The following is a 14,810-nucleotide window of genomic DNA, read 5'->3' on the forward strand; positions in this document are numbered from 1 at the left end:
AAATGATGCTCACCATTCAAACACAAACAGCGCCCCTTCAATTTCTGTTTTTTCCTGCACGCAAAGAATGCAAGAACAAAAAATTAGGAGATCACACAACAAGGCATCAACACTACAACAAATCTGCAGGAAGACATACCAAAGCTTATTGTTCACTGGTAAGGTCCCCCTCTTGTTTTTTTAAAGGTAGCCTGCCAGACTAACAAACAATTCTTTACTCCTAAAAATACTTCTGGCATGCACAACCATGCCATGTTCTTGTGGAGTTAAGATTTGCACGTAGTGAACATGCAGGATGACACAAATCTATGCAAAAATTTGAAGTCTTGCCTGTGCAATCAAAACACCTGCCACAAAAAATTCCTGCGATAATGCCAATCCATTACTGATATAAGGCAGTAAATAGGTGATTACCATTAATGTGCAATCGAAATGTTACATTACGCTGACAACAAATGCTGCTTCATCTGAATATCTCAACCGGCATGTTTTGACCTTAAATATCTTCGGCTGTGAAGTAGGCAAGAAATTATTGAAGCAAACAATGGAATTTGTGCTCCTTCTAGCAAATAGCAAGATAAGAAATTCTGTTTGATATGCTCAGGAAAGGTGTTAATTAAAGGAAAGCACAATTCATTTGGAATTACAAATATGCCAGGACCCCAGTGGTTTTGTTTCAGCCAGAAGAAATCCAGATGGCAAAATGTACACTGCAGAATATCTGAGACTTTTATGACGAGAAAAACAAAGTAGAAATGCCTACGACAGGGAACTGTGGAAACTACAATGTGTTCCATCCATGGCTAAACTCCTCTTTGGAATTTACACTCAAATACCACACACAAAGTGCCACATTATGGCCTGCACTGCCTGAGAAGCAATGTAATGCAATGTAATATCTACAACTGCTTGGATAGGCAGCAGACAGTTTACATTTAATTGGCACAATTTCTACATCAGCAACAAACCAACTGCAGCTAACTGCTGCTTATTACATGCACCAGAAATGCGGTTACTCGAAAGATGTAGCTCGGTAAATTGGGACAAGCACCAGATAAGAATAACGTTCTAAAAAAAAAGGTTTCCCAATGCTGTCAGGTTGAGCAGTTTGGCTTTGAAACAATGCTGTGTACTGGCTGGTAGGCTTGCATAGCGGAAGCCATGTTCATCATCCTTTCGGCTAGCTACCACCATGGGTTTGGAAGCTTTAACAAAACAATCCCGCGCCAGAAACTACACTCAGCACTTTGAAAACCCATCACACATTAATTTTTGACAGTAGGGCCAATCACAAGCACAGATGAAGGAATGTAACAAGAGAGTGATGTTATTACCTTCCTTGGGGATTACGTTAACGGACGGCCCAAACAAGATGGAGAGAAGACACGTTACACTGTAGCTAACACACAGCCACCCACAAGTGAACACAACTATGAAAGCTACTACCGACTGTTGAGAGAGAAGCAAACTTTTGGCATAGCAACCGTGCGCATACACCTTAACGGCTTAACACCTTGCCCTTTGAGAAATGACCATTCACTGCCTTGTAACAGCTCATTCTCTGGTCATACAAGTAGGCAGCCAACAGTGAAACGCAAGAGGCAAACCAACCACGAGGGCTGATCTCTACATGGTCAAGAATACATTACACCATTACACAGCACCATAAACGTGATGGTACACGGCCGATGATCTCAGGAAAGCACTGAGTGGTTTTTCGTGATTCCAGCTATTGAAACTATCACAAAAACTTCTTAATGCACACATGCCCAATGTTAGACGTGCTTACGAATTTCCTAGAGAATAAGCTAAGTGACCATAACAGTGCAGCGTCATGGCATATCCAGAACAATGCACCAGACAGCGAGCATGGAAGCCGATCCCCACTAATGGCTGCCCGGCTTTCCTTTCTCCTCTGGCAGATGCAATATATACCCCACATCCTGTCAGCCAACATCTGCGCAGCGGTGCAAAGTTGCAACTAAAAAAACACCTATGCTCTGCCACGCATCCAAGAAATCCGACGCAACAACAACAAAAACTAGCAACAGTGACAACACGGCGACCCAAACGCACGCTCTATTTCTCGCCAAAAACATGACAAACTACAACCGCTGATCAAACAGAGCGCTAAGAAAAAGGCGCCATTTTCTGTACAACACTGTCAACCGTCTACAGTGCAGCGCAAGCCAAAACAAACTCCCCGAGCACACTCTCAAGGCAATGTGTCATGACAGTTGACCGATAGCCAGACTCGCAGGTAGGTCGTTTCGGAAAAACAATGCCTATTTCGAGACAGCCGCATTTCACTCGACAGTGTGATCGAGTTAGGCATCGCCGACACGGTTTCCGGGCCGCGAATGCTGAACAGCGAGACAATTTCGTTTTTGTCGACGGCGAAATGCTGCAAAATCGTGCAAGCCGATTGTTTCCTCGTCTCCGACGTCCCGGTCTAGTTTTTTTATAGTTGCACGCTTTCGACAGCTTTCTAACAGCGCACACAGCAACCAGCATTCTAAAATGTGCTGGATGTCGGCTAGAATCGGCATTCTTCGTTCTTGACAAGTAGGTACTACCAAACGCGACAGGCCTTCACATACGCAGGCCCGAGGTCGCGTTATGCCTACTCACCAAGTGTCGTCAAATAGCGGAACACTGGAACCATGTTGATAGAGAAAGATACCTCCATCGAGAGATTTAGCTTTACGAGATCACAATCTAAGCACGAAACAAAGCCATCACAGAAATGTGCTTCGTGGCCACTACACACGGACAACGACCGACCTGCAACAGCAGCGGTCGTCGGGCGAGCTATTGTTTGAGGAAAGAGCAGCCAGCCTTGGTTAAGGTGGGGGAGGGAGGATAAAAAGCTCGACAAGGGTGGCTCACCCAGCCGTTAGTCGCCGGGGCGAACTTGTACAGGGCTACTTGGCTCGCGTTGTCGATAATTTCGGTGACCGCAGAGTCGACTCTTTGCAAGGCGGCCAAGTTCATCCGGTTCGCAGCTGCAGTACCGGAGGACATCTTCTCTCGCATAACTCCCTACTACACCACACGCGCCGCCAACAGACTCACTCTCTCGCGCTACTGCGCTTCTGATGCAGGTCGGCCTGGGTCGGCTGTCTTGTCCAGTGAGGAGTGAGACAGGCGAGGAGGGTAACTTTGAGAGAGACAGTCTTGTCCAGTGAGGAGGGAGACAGGAGAGGAGGGTAGCTTTGAGAGAGACAGTCTTGTCCAGTGAGGAGTGAGACAGGAGAGGAGGGTAGCTTTGAGAGAGACAGTCTTGTCCAGTGAGGAGTGAGACAGGAGAGGAGGGTAACTTTGAGAGAGACAGTCTTGTCCAGTGAGGAGTGAGACAGGAGAGGAGGGTAGCTTTGAGAGAGACAGTCTTGTCCAGTGAGGAGTGAGACAGGCGAGGAGGGTAACTTTGAGAGAAAGGCTGAGCTATGGAGAAGCAGTTCCCTTTCTCTTTGATTTTCTCCTCTCTTTTTGCTTTTTTCTCGCAAGCCGATACGCAAGTGCTACGTCACGCCCAAAACAAACCGAAACAAACAAAAGATCAGAACTGGCAGTGTTGCCTGACACGTGAAAGTTCGACGAAGAACATAAACAACTAGCCGTAATCGATGTGGACACATTTTTGCCATTTACTTTTGCTTTATTTTGGTTTGGATATTACCGAAGCAGTTTTATCTTGTAGAAGTCCGAGCTGTTTGAAAGACATAAAACCAAAACTTAAGGCGAGCATGCGCGTTTTGTGGTTTTTCAGTCGTTTGTCTTATCAAATGAAGCTACTGTTACTCAGATTTATTATGGTTCACCACAAACAACGTAAACAAAAGCTTTGTTTCAGCTTGTCTACGAAAACGTGGAAGCGTACAAGCTGTAACGGTGGTAATGGGATCGCGACAGGCATCAACACTTCAGACATGGCGGAATTACTGTTGGATCCGGATATCAGGATATGGGTTTTCTTGCCTATAGTAGTAATCACCTTCCTAATTGGCATAGTGAGGCACTATGTGTCCATCCTCATTTCGTCAACCGAGAAAGCCTTTGAAGCCTTCAAATCGACTAGGGACAGAAAATACAGAGAAGCATTCCTAATCCACAAATATAAAACACTGCAACCAACAGGGATTAACATGTCTAGAGGAAACCTGGAATCTTTCAGGTACATTCCAGGGTTAGCATATGTCACAAAGTGCGCGCATGCTTTATTTTTCTTCTTTCTTCTCCGACCAAAGTGGCCACGGCTGGCCACGGCGCCGGCCGTATGCGGGCATGTCGCGACGCAGCGGCAATGACTTTTCCTCCCCCCGCGTGGGCGTTGACCCCTCGCGACGCTGGGGGGGTCGAGACTACGCCGCCCCCCCTCCTCAGGATTATCGCCGGGAAGAGAGTGCTTTCACGAGGGGGGGGGGGACGGGAAGCGGCCGGTGAAGGCCCTAGCACCCGTCCCAACCTTGAGAAGTTAACATCCCTCCTCGTTAGGACCATACCTTTCCTTCGCGTCCCCTTCAGTTTCTTCATGCTTCTTCTCCCCCCTTCTCAACATCTGTATATCGTTGGTGCACGGGGCCGAGAGGATTCGTTTGCTTTTATTTGTTTTTTTTTGTGGTTTGTCACGTGAACACGGTGGCGGGAAAATCACGACCGAGTTAGTTGGTCCAGAGATTTCGGTGCGTGCCGACGTGTGTGGGGTCAGCCAGGGCAGTGGTCGGCAAGCGGGCCTAGGCGGTGTCTGACGCGTAGAGCGCGGCGACGGCGGCCACGAAAGACGCGTGGAAGACGCGTAACCCGTGGCCCAGGTCGCCCGTATCCGCAACCCCCCCATCAGCACCGCGCGCTTCCGCAGCCCGACGCTCCCTGCGACCGGACCTTGCCACTACGCAGCTAAGTCACCGATTCTCACCACTCGCTCTGCTCTTTTTCTTTGTTCTGTCGCTGTTCTCGTCCTATTCTTTTGTATATTGCTTTAATCGTGTAAGCTAGTTGTATAGTTCTCGCCCTGTTGTTTTCCTTCTTATTGTTAATAGTTGTTTGTGTTCTGATTTTGTGCTTGTTGTTCGCATCGCGCCTGTGCATTACCTCTATTTTGCTTGGTTTGTTTTGTAACCGTTTGTTCGTGTTCTTGCCCAAGTAAAGGGGTTGCTAAAGAAACTTGCCTATACGCCTCATGCCTCCGGTCAACGGCTAATCAGGCATGGCCCCTATCGCCGGTCAGCAGTCTAACCTCATCTTCCGCACGCGGGGTGGAGAAGTTTGTCGCTCCACCCCCTCCTAACTTACGGAGAGTGCTGTGGTGGGCAGGTTGGCCCGATTAATTATAATCTCGGTGCCAACCAAACATCTAGCCGCCCACCATATCGTGACAGCATAATTTTAAATTAATAAATGTCTTGCACGTGCTCAGACCATTTCCTAGAACCTCGCATAAGTATATTATCGTTTCAGGAGGACACAGGGGCGGGATGGGGGGCGCGGGCGTGGAGGTAGACAGGGACAAGGGCTCGTCCCTGTCTGCTTCTATGTCCGGTTTTTTTTTGCGCCCCTGTGTCCTCCTTCCCACGTCATATCTTCCACCACATTTCCGGCCTTCTCACCGTCTCCCTGTGACTCACCCCCCCCCCCCCCCTTTTCTTTTTTTTCTCCTAATCCCCTATTATCAGTTCTCGGAAACCATGACATTCCTGTTACCCCCTCCGCCCCACCTTTTTGGCTTTCTCTGAACTCGAGCCATTCCCCCCCCCCCCCCCCCCTGCCTTGTCCTTCCTTGGAAATACCCCGCCTTCCAGTGCCAGCCTATGTTTGCCTTCTTCTCATTTCCCTGTACCACGCTGACTAATCCTCTTATCTGAGTTTTTCAGGTCCTACAGCGCCTCCCCCCGTCGCAGCCCCTTCAAAGCCTTTGTTCATTACACACCCCCCGGATATAAGTTAAGGTTCACCTCCCTTTACTTCTTTCTTAACCCCTCTACCTATCCCCCTCCCTATCTGCACGCCGGCAGTGGTGGTGGCGATAACTCGCCAGTCACAGGCCCGTGCCAGTTTCCTTTCCTCTTCCTTCATGCACTTACTACTACTACTACTCCCCTTCCTGACACGCATCCCCTCTCACACCACTTTCCTTCCCCACCCCCGGGGCCTTCCTCCTCGGAGCGAAGGCCCTATTTAATCCCTGCCAATGATGAACGCTTTGCCCAGACGAAGACAAGTCCCCTTGTCGAAACGTTGGCTCCAGCAACCTGAGGTTTTCCCCTCCCTTGTTCATTTTTGTGAACTTAATACTAGGAAACTGGAGAGAATCCTTCAAGGGCACTTCAGAGGTAAACGACAGACCATCTGCGCACTTCCTAAACTTCAAAATGTCTATCATCGTCCTATTGAAGTTGTCTCTTTTCGCCAAAGTTCGGAGCGCAGAATGCAGCACATCCTTCTAGAATGCCCCGTTGAAGGCTGTAAAGGCCCGCAGCAGAGCTGAAGTACCAGTGGACAAAAGCCTCTCTTGAAGTGCCAGGCAAAGACTCGTGCTCTGTACACACACACCGCATAAAACGTTGCGACACACGCTGGGTTAGTTAGGTTGAAGTTGAAACACTGAAAAGAGCCCTGTGCAATAGAAATACATTGAAGAAGGATGGATAGCTGGGCGAGTTTGTAATAATACATCGTGGGAGGGAACAGCGCGAACAAGACGACAGACGAAGCAAGAGGACACGAAGACGAGCGCTGACTCGAAACTGAATTTTTTGAAGGATGTGCCGCATTCTGCGCTCCGAACTTTGGCGAAAAGAGAACTTCAATAGGACGACGATCGACATTTTGAAGTTGTTTAGGGAGTGCGCAGATGGTCTGTCGTTCTGAAGTGCCCTTGAAGGATTCTCTCCAGTTTCTTAGTATTAAGTTGTTTTTCGTGCAATTGGTGATCTTGATTCCGCTAGACCAATGCTCTTTGCTCTGTTTGTTCACGTGATGATGCATATATGTTTTCTTTTTCAATAAAAAATTCAGTTTCGCGTCAGCGCTCGTCTTTGTGTCCTCTTGCTTCGTCTGTCGTCTTGTTCGCGCTGTTCCCTCCCACGATGAATTATTACAAACTCGCCCAGCTATCCATCCTTCTTTGCTTTGTTTCATAGAAATATAATTCAGGTATGCGATTGCCCTCCTGGTTAGGTGGAGGTGCACTTGTTAAGGGAACACTGCATCTCTTTGTGATTAGGCGGCACCTTATCAATACAGGCCAACTTCAATTTGTCTTTTACTGCGTCATTAACTGGCATCAGCATGAACTATAGTACCATAAGAAGCAGCAGTGTTTAATCAATGTCAGCATGTACCATTATCGTTGACCTATGTGGGAATAGCATTTACCTGTGGTGAGTTAATGGCTGGGGTTCCAGTGCCGACTCCCAAACATGTTCTTTCCTTCCTCCATCCTCCCAAAGAAGATGGTGGAGTACTTACTAAATGTTACAGAAGGATTGCATGTTTATTCATGCCTTGAAGCTTTTGATGTGAAGCTCCTTGGGGTGTGTCAGGCAGCTAAAAATATGGGCTGGTGGTGTCAGAGAAGGCAATGAACCTTTTTTGAGGGGGGGGGGGGGGGGGGCTTTTTCCCTAGTGGCAACGGGATGAACTAAGCCTGCCGATCAGGCCGGCTATATGTTCATGCTCCCTTATCTTTTCTGGGAAAATTTCTTTGCAATACGGAAGGGTGGACTTACTTTGGGTACAGACGTGTACCATAGAATATTATACAGTGGCGCGAGCAGGGGCTGCTCCTATTGTTCAGCGCGTACCGGTTTTGGTAGAAAGAAGTGGCGGCGCTGTCGTCGCCCGCACTTGAAGCCAGCCCAGTAAAAAAAAAACGAAAGAAACAACGGTCTAATTGTAAAAATTTTGCCACCCATTGGGCTCTACCAATTGAGCCCAACAGTGCTTCCAATTAGAAATAATTGGTCACCCAACCAGGCCAAACGGCTGTAGCTGTAGCCAGTGACTGTTGACCATTAAGTAAAGTTATATCTAATTTAAGAATGCCCGTGGTGATGGTGGAAATGATGAAAACATTTCAAGAGATTAAGCTGCTAATATCTCTTTTATAAGAATCTAATTAGTGTAGTGTTCTGTTTTACATCCAGCTAAATATATATTATACAGAGTGAAGGACATCATTGACTTTCACTTCGATTTTCCAATTGGATCACCCAATGGGAACCAACTGAAGCTTCCAGTTGGAAGATTAGCTTCTAGTTGGTTTTCTGGGTTCCAACTGGGAGATCCAATTGGTTTCAAATTAACATAAGAGTAGCGCAAAACCAGGACGACGGACAAAAGGGGGTAGTTATGGATCATTACCGACTTGCCCCAATTTCCACCCTGGTGACTCACGAATAGACGATATGCGAAATTGCTTGGCAGTCTGGCAACACCGCGCCCACAACTTCCGGTTTCCATCTTGGCGCGGTCGAGCTCGTCGAGCTGGTGCATCGTTTGCTATGCGTACTTTCTTCTTGCGAGTGGAATTTCAACAGGCAAGCTTCAGCTGCTGCGTTGTTTTCACAGCTGATCTTTGACCAAATGTAGGTGCTTTCAATAAGCGCCAGCTCACTCCTACCGCGTCCTCAGCTTCGCTTGAAGTCTGGCGCTGATGATCGCAATAATCGGCACTCGAAAGTGGGTTGGAGAGTCGAACCGTGACCGTGTGCTGTTGTCGTTTTAATGCTCGCATTAAAGCACCAGTTCAAGCATCACGCATTATCATGGCTATTTTATTCCCAGGTGGACACGAATTCATCTGGTAGGGTAGCGAGCGGTTATTTTGCGTTGAGTGCGCACGTGTGTTGACAAACTTCTGTGACAGTGCGAACTTTCGTTCGCGCCGACGCCAGGAGCTTCGTGCATTGCAGTATAATCACACAAGACCCTCGACCAGCTGCGTAATTCGATTCCTTTACTGTAATGTGCAATGCGCATCCGCGGTTTTCAACGTCACCGTTTCAGAGCCTGGCGTCGGTTGATTTTCGCCACAGTTCGTTGAAACCGCGCCCTGCTTAAGACGTAGTCAGTCGACATTAACAAGAGGAAAGTAGGCATGCACATATAATTCAAAATATTGTAAGCAAAGACGCAACTTTTTTTTTATGCGAAGCATATTACTAGAGGTACACTACAGCCCTTCGCCGTAGTTACGCGCCGTGCACACCACGTGGTACAGTGACGTCACACCACGTGACATACCACGTGACATGACGTCACGACAAAGGAAGACAGAGGTACACTACAGCCCTTCACCGTGGTTATGCGCCGTGCACACCACGTGACACATGACGTCACGACAGAGGAAGACTGAGGTACACTGGGAATGTGCTGGAAGCCCGGGCGCCGAGCAAAATATAGAAGATAGAGAGCCTGGGAGACCTTGCTGCGGAGCGAGGACCCCGCTAAGTAGCAACAAGCCATCCGCCTGGCGGCTGAGGCCGTGAAGAGACAATGTGTCTTCACCAGGCCTTAGTTCGCGAGGCTCCTAAGCAGGGCTCCCTTAGGCCTGCGTGCCGGGGGGTCCAAAAAGGAGTCTCATTTCGGTGGAAATAAACGTTTTGATGATGATGATGATGATGATGAGGTACACTACAGCCCTTCGTCGTGGTTATGCGCCGTGCACACCACGTGGTACAGTGACGTCACACCACGTGACATACCACGTGACACATGACGTCACGACAGAGGAAGATGAGGGTCCACCTCGCGCCGTCGCTGGGGTTGCACGCCATGCAGACCACGTGGTACAGTGACGACACACCACGTGAAATACCACGTGACACATGACGTCACGACAGATCGCCGTCACGCGCTGGGAGAGGGAGAACGATGCCATCGCCCAGACACCGGAATGTCCTCGAGCGGCATTCCCGCGCATTTCGAACGCGCGTTCACAATCGGTGTAGGTGAAACGCTCGCTCCACCGGGCAGGCGGACGCGGCTTCCGTGGCAATCCAGGCGCCCACCCAACGCGCGTCTCGGGGTTAGTCGGCGTTCCGCTGTAGCCCACGACGAAGGCTTCTAGTGGTTGTATTAAAATGACCAAGTATTCAACCAAGGAAAGCCATGTATTACCAAGCCTAGCCATCAATATGCTTCGCATCTGACCAGGGTTAACCAAGTTAAGCCTCAGCCATTTTTTTTCTGATAAGCACTTAGCCACCGCGGCGGCTTGATTACAGAAAGATGCTCCAGCTGTAGGTGCATGCACGGACTCGATACGCTGGTCAAGCTGTGTGTGCAGGGGCGAAATTAGCATGTTCGGTTGCTTCCGAAACGTAATTAGATTACTCCCAAACTTGGACAAATGGCTTTGTTGCGAAGCAAGCTGTTGGAGCTTGCCCCAACGATAATGAAATCTGATGGCCTGAAGCGTTTTCAGAACACTGTTGCACGTACTTTCTAGCTTAGAAATGCGTCCCTCCTTCATAATAAAGTAGCTATATTATTCGCTTCTTTTTTTTTTTTTAGATTTTCGTCGCTGCAGATATCGAAGGTATAGGAATCCTCAAGAAATAAAGCATTCGCACCTCAGTTTTTATACGTAGGGTCTATTGCTTCACAAGGACTCCTTAACGCGCATAATATATGCGTATGGTCCAGAGAATTTGCTTGCCCTTCGAAAACTAATTGAACACGGGAAAAACTTAACTGAACACGTAGCAAACTAAGCAGTAATCGGCATATGGTTCTTCGAGTGAACTGATTTCTCCACGGCAGGAGCGATTGGCCCGCTCAAAAAAATTTCCTTCTCTATTACGTTGTTCAAGTATGCGTCTATATATATTCACGCCCGACCGGAGAGTTGATAAATGCACGAAATCGGCTTCTAATTTTGATCAGAGACAACAAGGGCTGTGGTCCTTATCTTAATTTAAACGCAAATCAACTCGAGAGATTTGTCAAAAATCAGCGCAGAAAGCGAAAGCTGCGCACTAATCCGCGTGCTGACACATGATACCTCGCATGGCGTTTTGTGTTACTAAAACGTTGGGACGGAGTAAAAAAATAGAAAAGCGAAAAGCTGGAGCGCACCTAGTTGTGGCACGCATCGCAGTGTCTTTTCACAGTGGAGAGGGTAGCGCAACACTGCATCGGCATTTTACTTTTCAAGCGAAGCGCAGCCGTTTTAACCCAACGCTGGGCAGCGGTTTCGTTTTCTGTCCCGTACCAACATGGAGGACTTAGTTCTCGGAGCGCCGAGAGATGGCGCTGCGCATTTCGCATTACGCAGAACCAATTCAAATGCAGGGAAAACAAATGGACTACCAAAGATGTGAACCAAACAAAACACCAAACAATGGAACCAAATATGTGAAAGCGTCAATGGGCAGCTCGGAAATAAGAAGACATGGCATCTTCTAAGACACCTGCTCGACCCAGAACAAACACGTCCCGTGCAACAAAGTCAACTGTACAGACTCATACATAAATATGAGGGTACAACTGAAGACCTAATCAAAGAGCTAGCAGAACGTTATCTAAACACGGATGATGGTACCACTCAACCAGACTACCGGGGGACTCCTAATCCAAATTTAGACGCAGAAATCACAGACGCAGAGGTCTGGTACGCAATTGGAAAACTGCGGACAACATCTGCGGCAGGACCAGACAAAGTAACAAATAAGACTCTCAGGAACTTAGACGCAACGTCGATCGCGGCGGTTACAGACCTTATGAACAAATACTGGCATGCAGGCAACATACCACCAGAGTGGAAACACGCGAAAATCACTTTTATTCCTAAAGCGGGTAAGAAACTCAGCACTGAGAATCTACGCCCAATTTCATTAACATCATGCCTAGGCAAACTCATGGAGCATGTCATCCTCAATAGGCTCCAAAACTATGCGGAGGACATGAACCTCCTACCTGAAACAATGTTAGGATTCAGGGCCCAACTATCTACCCAGGACATACTCTTCCAGCTTAACAAGGACATAATTGAAGCTGACGAGGGAACAGGAACGAAAGCAATATTGGGTTTAGACCTTGTTAAAGCTTTCGACAACGTCACCCACAAAGCCATTTTGACAAACTTGTCAGAAATCAACCCCGGAGAAAGGACGTACAACTACATCCGATCCTTCCTCACTAACAGAACAGCAGTGATAACGGTCGGAACAATAGAGTCTGCCCCAATCACACTAGGAAGTAAAGGAACGCCACAGGGCTCCGTCCTGTCCCCTTTCCTTTTTAACCTCTCCGTCATCAAAATTCCCCCCGAACTGGCACAAATACCAGACCTACATCACACGTTCTATGCAGATGACATCACATTTTGGGTAACCAAAGGACGCGAAGGCTACATAGAAGACACACTGCAAGCAGCAGTGGACATCATTGAGGCATGCGCATGGGAATCCGGCCTCACTTGTTCTGAGCAAAAATCTGAACTCTTCGTGATCCGTCGTAAACAAAGAGGTAGGCGTACCACGACATCCCCCCCGCAAATAAACGTCTCTGTTAATGGAACATCTGTCAAAGAGGTACAGACCATGAGAATACTGGGGTTGTATTTACAAACAAATGGAAAGAATACTGACACACTCACTAAGCTAAAACGCACGGTAGAAGCGACGGCGCGATTAATCCGCCGCATAGCTAACCGCAGACAAGGAGTGAGGGAAAGAGATTTATGCCGACTAGTGCAGGCCTTTGCGCTAAGCAGGATACTCTATGCCACCCCTTATCTCAAATTTTCGAAAGCAGAAAAGGACAAATTGGATAGTATGATACGGCAGGCCTATAAGGCTGCGTTAGGACTCCCACTAAATGCCTCAACTGAAAGGCTTATGAGGTTAGGAATACATAACACCTACAATGAACTGAAAGAAGCCCATTTAATGGCTCAAACAGCGCGATTAGCCAATTCCAGAACTGGCAGGAGTATTCTTACCAGGCTCGGAATTAACTTTCAACCTACGAATAACGATGCTAAAGTAGACTTACCCCGCGACTATAGGACGGCCCTACTAATCAAACCACTCCCCAAAAACATGCACCCCTTACACCATGAGGGTAGAAGACAAGCAAGAGCCAAAGCCTTACATAACAAATACAGACAGTGCGCTGGAACACTTTATGTAGATGCGGCAGAATACAAAAATACCAATGCCTTTGCAATTGTGGTTGTGAACGAGAATGGTGACCACATCGTCTCGGCGACAATCAAAACGAAATCCTCTGAAACGGCAGAAGAGGCGGCTATAGCCCTCGCCCTAGCGCATACCCAAGGGAGCATCATCTTCAGCGATTCCAAAATGGGTATCAATAATTTCGCTAAAGGGCGAATTACAAACGCCTCCCTTAGAATCCTTAACGCAACCAAATTCTCACCAAATTATTCCCAATTGATATGGGTCCCAGCCCATTCGGGGAATCCGGGGAACGAGGCAGCCCACAATAAAGCCCGAGGTTTCGTCGACCGGGCAGTGGATGAGTCTGGCTCCCTGAATTTCACGAAGGACTCCATGATCACATATCATGATCTCACCAATCATTTTAAACTAGAGAGGAGAATTTTCCCCCCTCCAGACAAAAGACTTACTAAAGAACAAGAGGTTACGTGGCGTCGTCTACAGACGAGATCGATACGCACCCCATCACTCCTCGCGCACATTTATCCAGATCTTTACAACCCACACTGCAAACACTGTGGCCAACGTGCTACCTACGATCCATCCTGTGGGACTGCAAAATAGAGCCACCTCCGGGTGATCTAGTTACAGCTCCTTCTCTCGAGCGGTGGGAGGCCGTGCTGGCTAGCTCTGACCCCAGAACGCAAGTTTTGGCGGTGGAGTGGGCTGACAAAGTCGTCGAGGGCTATGTACTCTCGACCACTTAACGCGACCTCTTGCCAAGCTCTTCCCGGCGAATAAAATGTTTTACAATCAATACCAAGTTGGATTCATGAGCCCAATTGGCTGACCAATTGGGTTCAAGTGGTTCCACCTAAAATCAAATGATATGCCCAATTAGACCCACTGTTTTGTTTTTTTTTGACTGGGTGGGAGGACTGGGAGACCCTGCTGCGAGCGGAGGACCCGGCCGTGCATACCATCGCCACCGGCCGGGCTGCCGGTGTTATGGGCCTTAGGAACGTATGGACCTTAGAAACAAAACATCTGAGTGCAGTGCGGTGGTGCGGGGACCCAGAGGCATAATTCCTTTATTTTTTTTCTCTCCCTCTCTTCTATGCTGATGCTGGGAAATTTAGATCGTAAATCTCTCTCGGCAATTACCGATTTAATGAATGGATATTGGCGTAAAGGAGAACTTCCTCAGTTGTGGAAACACGCGAGAGTAACGTTTATTCCTAAACCCAACAAGAAGCTCAGCATTGACAACCTCAGACCCATATCCCTTACCTCGTGCTTAGCCAAACTCATGGAGCATGTGATCTTGAGCCGATCGCAAGGCTATGCTGAGAATAATGACTTATTACGTAGTACTATGGTATGTTTCAGGAGCCACCTATCAACCCAAGACGTCATGCTCCAGTTGTATAACGACGTCATAGATCCCCAGGATAAAACCGGCAACAAAGCCGTTCTTGGACTTGACTTAGAAAAGGCCTTCGACTACGTGTCGCATGGAGCAATTCTAAGAGGCCTCTCGAGCATAAATGTAGGTGCCAGAACCTACAATTATGTCAGCACTTTCCTATCGGGAAGAACGGCAGAACTCTTAATCGGGGGAATCAGGTCGGATAGAACAGAACTGGGAGATAGAGGCACGCCGCAAGGCTCCGTCCTGTCACC

At 48.0% G+C, this 14,810-nt stretch overlaps 2 protein-coding genes across 2 annotated transcripts in view; both read right to left on the reverse strand.

Moving 5' to 3' along the window:
- The window catches only part of DCP1 (decapping mRNA 1), a 174,514-nt gene extending 171,412 nt beyond the window's left edge, over positions 1-3,102 (reverse strand). The window contains exons 1-2 of the mRNA XM_089551874.1: positions 2,890-3,102; positions 14-54 (exon numbers count right to left, since the gene is read on the reverse strand). Of these exons, the coding sequence (XP_089408000.1) occupies positions 14-54; positions 2,890-3,036 (188 nt within the window). The 5' untranslated portion in view covers positions 3,037-3,102. The remainder of the gene's footprint in view (positions 1-13; positions 55-2,889) is intronic.
- The window catches only part of LOC149335195 (uncharacterized), a 72,187-nt gene that overhangs the window by 52,352 nt on the left and 5,025 nt on the right, over positions 1-14,810 (reverse strand). The window lies entirely within an intron of this gene.

Source organism: Amblyomma mixtum, chromosome 7 (genome assembly GCF_055824585.1).
Source record: "Amblyomma mixtum isolate Tamu chromosome 7, ASM5582458v1, whole genome shotgun sequence".
Taxonomy (NCBI): domain Eukaryota; kingdom Metazoa; phylum Arthropoda; class Arachnida; order Ixodida; family Ixodidae; genus Amblyomma; species Amblyomma mixtum.